This window comes from Jaculus jaculus, chromosome 8 (genome assembly GCF_020740685.1).
Source record: "Jaculus jaculus isolate mJacJac1 chromosome 8, mJacJac1.mat.Y.cur, whole genome shotgun sequence".
NCBI lineage: Eukaryota > Metazoa > Chordata > Mammalia > Rodentia > Dipodidae > Jaculus > Jaculus jaculus.
In genome coordinates, this window is record NC_059109.1 from 118,991,990 (window position 1) to 118,999,358 (window position 7,369).

Genomic DNA, 7,369 nt, shown 5'->3' on the forward strand with positions numbered 1-7,369 from the left:
ATTCCAGGTCAGCCTGAAGTAGAGTGAGGCCCTACTTCAAAAAATAAATAGATAGGTAGATAGATAGATAGATAGATAGATAGATAGATAGATAGATAGATAGATAGATAGATAAAATAAATAAAGCCCGGGATTGAGTTTCAGTGGATCCATTTTAGTGAAGAACTCATTTCTGAACATTGCCCACCAGCCAAGCCTGGGGTCAGGTGCCATCCATCCCGAAGCAGGGGTGGGGCGTGGTCATCTCTACCAGAACGCACCGATTGGCGGTGTCCCCAAGCAACACGGAGGAAGAGAGCGGCGGAGGGTGGGCCTCGTGTCCACCCACGCCCCTCAAGCAGAGGCTTACACGGAAGGAAGGTGGCGATCGTCCCGCTGGGAAGTGACGGTGGTGTTGTCTTTCTGCCTCCACAGAACCCCCGGCTGGAGAAGCCTGTGCTCCTGTCGGAATTCTCTACCAAGATCTCCCGGGGCGAGCTGGATGGGCCAGTGGAGAATGGCCTCCGGGCCCCTGTCGGCGCCTACCAGTACGCGCTGTCCAACGGGGACGTGTGGAAGGTGCACGAGATGCCCGACTATAGTGTGGCCTACAGCAGCCCTGGCGTGGCCGCCGACGTCCCCCCGCCCTGGAGTGGCTTCAAGGAGCAGAGCCCGCAGACGCTGCTGGAGCTGAAGCGACAGCGGGCCGCGGCCAAGCTGCTCAGCCACCCGTTCCTGAGCACCCACCTGGGCGGCAGCATGGGCAGGACGGGGGAGAGCAGCAGCGAAGGCAAGGCCCCCTTGATCGGAGGCAGAACTTCGCCGTACAGCGGCAACGGGAACTCGGTGTACTACACGGTCACCAGCGGAGACCCCCCGCTCCTGAAGTTCAAGGCCCCCATAGAGGAGATGGAAGAGAAAGTCCACGGCTGCTGCCGCATCTCCTAGACTCCGCGGGTGGGGAGGGGCTTTCCTGGAATCCAGGCTAGCCCAGCAGCAGCCCCGGCTGGGGAGGTATCAGAGGGCAGCTGGGGAGGGGGGGGGGTGGGCTCTGCTTTCCTGACGGTCGCTGACCCCTCTCTGGGCCCAGCTGCTCCCTAGTGCGCCCCTCCCGCGCGCGCTGCTTTCTGCTGCCTTGTCTCTCACCTGAAGCGTAGGGGCCCCCAACTCACTCTGCAGCGTGATGTGAGGAGGGCGGATGTGGGATCCCAGTTCCATACTTGGTAAAGGCTTCTCTGGACCAGGACACACGCGTGCGTGTCACACACACACACACACACACACACACACACACACACACATCAATCTCATGTATAAGAATGGCCCACTTGAGCTCTTGGGAAGTAGAAGGGGGCTGAGGATATGGGTTACTCCAAGAAACTGAGCTAAAGACCGTCTCTGCACCACTGTCGATGTGACTCAGAGAGGGGCCCGGCTTAGCTGAGACCCTCCCTCTGCCCCCCCACAGTGTTTCTCAGAGTTACGCCAGGGGCTAGGCCACCAACCACACCCCACAGGGACAGGAAACCCCTCCGTTCAGGGGAGCCAGGCATTCACATAGGTTAGACGTCGTGGGCCCAGGCCTGCTCCCATAGCCTTCCTGAGATCCCTGCTCTCACGTCACTATAGGCAGCTATGGGCCAAGCTGAAAACTCCGGAACCAACTCATGTCTTGCTCTTCCGTGGAATTATGGGGGGTATAGTGAGATGCAGCCAAGCCAAGGTTTTGTTTCCAAAACCGCATTTGGTGGACGCATTCTCTTAGGCTGTGAAACTCCAGATGGGAGCTAACTGAACCCTCCTTCTCCCAAGATGGTGTCACTACTGGGTTTGACTGTAATGTAGCCTCAGAAGAAGAAAGCTCAGGGAGGAGCTTCGGAGGGAGGCCGTGCCCAGGGACAGAGTGAGGTCATTTCTGAGAGCATCTCTGGTTAGTAGTGACTCCAGCTCATCCCCGCTGGCTGGTCTTTGTGATGCTTGGGCTGTTCTCACCCAGCCCATCTCAGCCAGCCCTGCCCAGTCTGAGCCATCACCATGAGCAGCCGGAGCTGCGTGCACTCCCCGCCCCCGCCCACCTCACTTGCCAACACTCACGTACAGTAAAAGCTATGGACCACTTTGCCTTTTCCTGCAGTGTTCGGTGAGAGAAGTTTGCCAGCTGGCCCTTGTGAGTTCCTGCCATGCCCCAGGGTTCCCAGCCTGCTCCTGCTGGAATGGTGACACCCTGGCTGCAAATCCAAGGTGCCCGTGGTCACCATTGTGTATTAACATTCAGGGGGCAGGACTGGAGTTGACACTCACCCTAGCTGCGTAACTTTGCAGCCCCAGCCTTCCTGAGACCAGGGAGGGAAGACCACGCCACTTCACCACCGGACTCTCCCACACCCCACCACCCCTTTGATATTGTGCTCTGGCGCCGTCCACTGACTCAGCCATAATCTTTCGGTGTGCTTAACACGCTGCAGGGTTGTTCCTGCTCTGTGCGCCTTTTATTTGTCCTAAACTACCTCCTTAGAGCTCGGAAAGGGGCCCTACGTCCAGATTCTGATATAGGGTACAGGCCTGGGTGCCCTTTAACCTGCTTTTTTTTGTTTTGTTTTCTCCCCTGAACATGTGGGAAGTTCTCCCTGAAGGGCACCTGGGTCTAGAGGCCTAAGGCTGGAGGTGTCCCCTTTTGTGCTACAACCCTAGTAATGGGGTCTGCTGTTTGTTACTCTTAGTTTGCTCCTGTGGCCCCGGGGTCTCCGTAGTGTGGTGAGGGAGCAGGTCCTGATGGAGACTGGATGGTGCTTTTGTTGGGAGCAGGGCAAGTGGGTCAGGGAGCTGGATGCAGAGGGTGGCTCTCAGCATTAGGCTGTCCCATCCTAATTCCAAGACAGATGTCTAGGGTGGAGGGATGGCACAGGAGACTGACCGTTCATGGTGCTTCCTGCATGCCTGGAGGCCCCGCCTGGGCTCTCAATCTCAGCCTGTGTCAAAGGTCACCATACACATTTGGCTCTGACAGGCACCTCGACGCCTCTGGAGTGCCGAGGGCAGGGGCAGCAACACACCCCTTGGAGATAGCTGGGCAGGGCTTCTGATTGCATTGCTCAAGGGCCAGAGAGAAAAGACATTTATTTGCCCTTGCTGAGCCTTCCAGGTTTTTCCCTCTGCCTCCCTTCTTTCTGCCTCTTGGGTCATTTCTCATCACCCGAGGGTCGTGAGAATCCCAACTGCCTCTCTTGGTGGATCTGGTCTTCGGCAGCAAGGACTCTTGGGGTTTTGCTCGTATTTTCCGCCTGGGATAAGCCAACATTCCCTGTTGGGGCTCCAAGTCCCCAGGACACTTTCCCCGTGACTCTCTGGAGTGTTGAGGGCCAAGTGGAGGAATCACCTCCAACGCTCGAGCCAGGGCCACCCGCTTGTTCACTCACGTAGGTCATACTGAGTGGCTGAGGCATAACAGGCGCCGTTGATGACAGAGGAGGAAGCAGACAGCGAGGGCTTTCACTCTCGGGGTGGACCATGGGCATCCACAGCCGTGTTCAGTTCACCTGAGCAGAGTGCCTGCATCCGGGTCCAGTGCCCTGAGTTTCAGCTCCTGGAGTCCCTTGAGCTGGGAAATAGCTTCATAGCCACCCCCTTCAACATTTGCTGCTAAGTGCAGATCTTGGGTCCCAGGCAGATGCCATCCCAGGTCCATCTGGAAGCTCTGGAGGTAGCTAGCTGCCTTCAAGCCAGCACCCCTGGAGAATGACAGAACAGTTTGCTCTCAGTGTCTAGGAGAAAGAAGAGTCTACAGTTTGCTGCCAAGTGCATCATTGGCCCTTAAAGTCACTGTCTCTTGCTCACTTCTGCTCGTGTAACCTATACTCACCCTACCACTGGATATTGGGTGGGAGAGCAAACAGCTCCTTTAATGCCAAGCCTTTCCCATAAGTCAGCCTCTCTTCCTGGCAGATGTGGATTGAGGGGCTGGGAGAAAACCTGGCAAGGTTGAGCAGATGCCCAGCTGCTATGTAGACCCAGATCTGGTGGCCATGCGTGGCAGATTGAAGGCGGGCACTTTCCTAGTAGGTGCCCTGTAGTTCCCTGTCAGCTCTGGCCCTTACTCTCACTTGTGCCCCTAAACAATTAGAAATTGGTAGCTGTCACCAGATTGTGAGTTTCTGGCCACATAGTTCAGGGAATCTGAATGAATCCACGCCCAAGTCTAGTAATGATGTTGAGATCTTATTCTCCACCAGATAGGCAGCATTCATGAAAACTGCTCTGCACTGATTAATCTCTAAGAGGCTTGGTATGGCCACCCCCCACCCCGACCTGGCCCACCACAGTTTGCTAGCTTTGTAACAACATGAAGCTCTGGGTTCTTATTGTCACGCACCCTTTGATCCCAAGCTCCCTCCTGCTTGTTCTCCCAGAGCAGGATACTGGGGAATTTTCCAGAAAGACTGTGTGTAACTCTTGCTCTTTATAGCCTGGGAATTGCTTCTTTTCCCAGGTCACAGAAAAGCAAAGGGTCCCGTGGCTAGTGGACAACTCCACAGAAGTGACCCAAAAGCTCTAGCCCTCCCCTCCACAGGAGTCCCTTTTGACCAGAGAGTCTGCTTCCCATGGGCACTACAAAGTGTCACCGTGCGGGGCCTGGCTCTGCACACCCAGAAGTCTGCAGACACCCAGCCCTCCGCAATAATTCACCAGACCAGAAGCCACTGATGTACAGAGAACACTTAAGGAAAAAAATGTATTTTATGTGAAAAACAAGTTAAAACTCTGTATACTGTATCAGCAGCTTTGTGTAAAAAATGGCAATCAAAAGAGTCTAATATATTTAAAACTTTTTTTAAAAAAAACAACATTCTCATGGATCTTTGATATTGTATCGAAGTAAATTCCAGGTAGCTCCACGCCCTGTGGCTGTGACGGGCCTTGCCTCCCAGACCAAGTCTGTCCACGTCCCAGAGGGCTGCATACCCCTGGAGTTGCTTCCAGCTGCCAAGGCCTGTGACGGAATTCGCTGTTAAGAATTTTTAATTAAGTTTATTAAATTCCTTTTAATAACAGCTGTTGGTGTGACTGTGGTTATTGTTGTGAGCTCGCCGGGATCAAGCTGACTTGAATTCTCAAGGAGACAGTGCTGGGGAGGGTCCCAGCCTCTGTCCCCAGCACTCTCCCAGGGGTGTCTGAAACAGGGAAGTCTGGGAGATAGGTGGAACAGGAGGGTTTCTAGGTTGGGAGATGGTGAAAACTCAGAAATTCAAGAACAGATAAGAGGTTGATAATGGACCCCATTTTGTCAAGTATCCCTTTGGAAAATATGTGATACTGTTTTTAATATTGTTATTTATTTGCAAGCAGGGTGGGGGAGGGGAGAATAGGTGCACCAGAGCCTCTAGCCATTGCAAACAAACTCCAGATACATGTATTCCCATAGTACATCTGGCTTTATGTGGGTACTGGGGAATCGAACAAGGGTCTTTAGGCTTTGTAGGCAAGCACCGTAATGGCTGAACCATCTCTCCAGTCTTGTAACATATTCAAAATGTTGGTGGTCTATTTATATGTTAACAAAGGTGCCTCTTACTCTCTTCCATTCTTTTTTTTAAACCTATTTTTAAAATCTTTATTTGAGAGAGAGAGAGAAAGAGGGAGAGAGAGAGGGAGGGAATTGGCGTGCCAGGGTCTCAGCCACTGAAATTGAACTCCACACGCTTGTGCCACCTAGTGGGCATGGGCGACCTTATGCTTGCCTCACCTTTGTGCATCTGTTTTAAGTAGGATCTGGAGAGTTGAACCTGGGTCCTTAGGCTTCTCAGGCAAGCTCCTTAACCACTAAGCCATCTCTCCAGCCCCTCTCTTCCATTCTTATACTTGTCCTGTCCCACATCCTTGCTTCTCAATTCTTGCTTAGTCAATATTGGGGAAGTTTAATACAGCACCGTCTTATTACAAGACAGCAGTCTAAGGTTATTATCACTTTCTACCTCACACAGTGGAGGCAAAGACCAGCTAAAAGCTTGCACAGCCCCAGGCCTTGGCATTTGTCCTTGTCCTAATGCAAGAGTTAGTTGGTATCTTCAAAGAGGATAGAAAGGCTGCACTCAGTGGCTTTCTGGATCCGAGGTATCAGAGTGGGTCACATGGCAGGCCCCACACTTTGGGGTGGGGGGAAATGGCAGAGAGTGGGGGGAGTCCTAGCACCACCAGGCATTCAGCTACTTCAGGGTCACTGGCTGCTCACTTACCTGGCAGGTGGGGCCAGGAGGATCTGAAAGTCAAGGTACCTACAGTGTAAGGTCAACCTAGGCTCTGTGATGTGATGTCTCAAAAGACAAGACTTTTTAAAAAAATATTTATTTATCTATTTATTTATTTGATAGGGGTGGGGAAGCAGACACAGAGAGTATGGGCATGCCTGGGCTTTCTGCCTCTGCAAATGAATTCCAGATGCTTGTGCCATTTAGTGCATCTGGCTTTACATAGGTACTAGGGAATTGAAAAGTGGTCTTTAGTCTTACCACTGATCCATCTCTCCAGCCCCAAGACTTTTTTTCTTTTTTCTTTTTGGTCTTTCAAGGTAGGGTCTTGCTCTAGCTCAGGCTGACCTGGAATTCACTCTGTAGTCTCAGAGTGGCCTCAAACTCATGATGATGCTTCTACCTATGCCTTCCAATTGCGGGGATTAAAGGCATGCCCCACCATGCCCAGCCCAAGACTTAAGAAAAAAATCTATTTATTTGCAAGGAGAGAGAATGTGAGAAATGAGCTCACCAGAACCTCTAGCCACTGCAAATGAACTTGAGATGCATGCACCACTTTGTGCAACTGGTTTTATGTGAGTATTGAGAATCGAACCCAGGTCGTTAGGCTTTGCAGGGAAGTACGTTAACCATTGAGCCCCCCCAACACTTATTTTAAACCCTCCAGTCTTGTATGGTTGCCTAAATGCAGATGGAAAATGGGGTTTAAACAGAATTATTGTGTTGCTAGGCAACAACCCTCCCCCAAAAAAGCCACAAGTGAGAGAAATAGAAGGATGTTGAAGGAGTGATTATCACGGTAAACGAATACATATATACCTTTACGTACGTTTACCCTGTGTAATCCTGACAGGATTTGAATTCACTATGCAGTCTGCCCTGGCCTTGAACTCACCCTCTCCTGCCTCAACCTCCTAGGGCCACTCCTCCCATCTCTGCACTAGTATTTTTTGAATAGATGGAGGGGTGATGGATGATTAGATTCAAGCAGAATGGCAATCGGGTTGGCCACACCCAGGCTTGAGAATCTGGGAACACAGCCGGTGCTCCCAACAGGAAGGGCAGGTCTCTCCCTCCTTGTCTAGCCCTAACAGTGTCTGGCCTCTGAGCGTCAGACTGTGGGGCTGCCGGCAGGGGGAGCGCTG

General features: G+C 52.2%; 1 protein-coding gene across 1 annotated transcript in view; it reads left to right on the forward strand.

Annotated features, from left to right (window-relative positions):
• Ppp1r16b (protein phosphatase 1 regulatory subunit 16B) overlaps positions 1-5,027 on the forward strand; it is a 145,044-nt gene extending 140,017 nt beyond the window's left edge. The window contains exon 11 of the mRNA XM_004666687.2: positions 415-5,027. Coding sequence (XP_004666744.2) covers positions 415-927 — 513 coding nt within the window. The 3' untranslated portion in view covers positions 928-5,027. The remainder of the gene's footprint in view (positions 1-414) is intronic.
• The last annotated feature ends 2,342 nt before the right edge of the window (positions 5,028-7,369 follow it).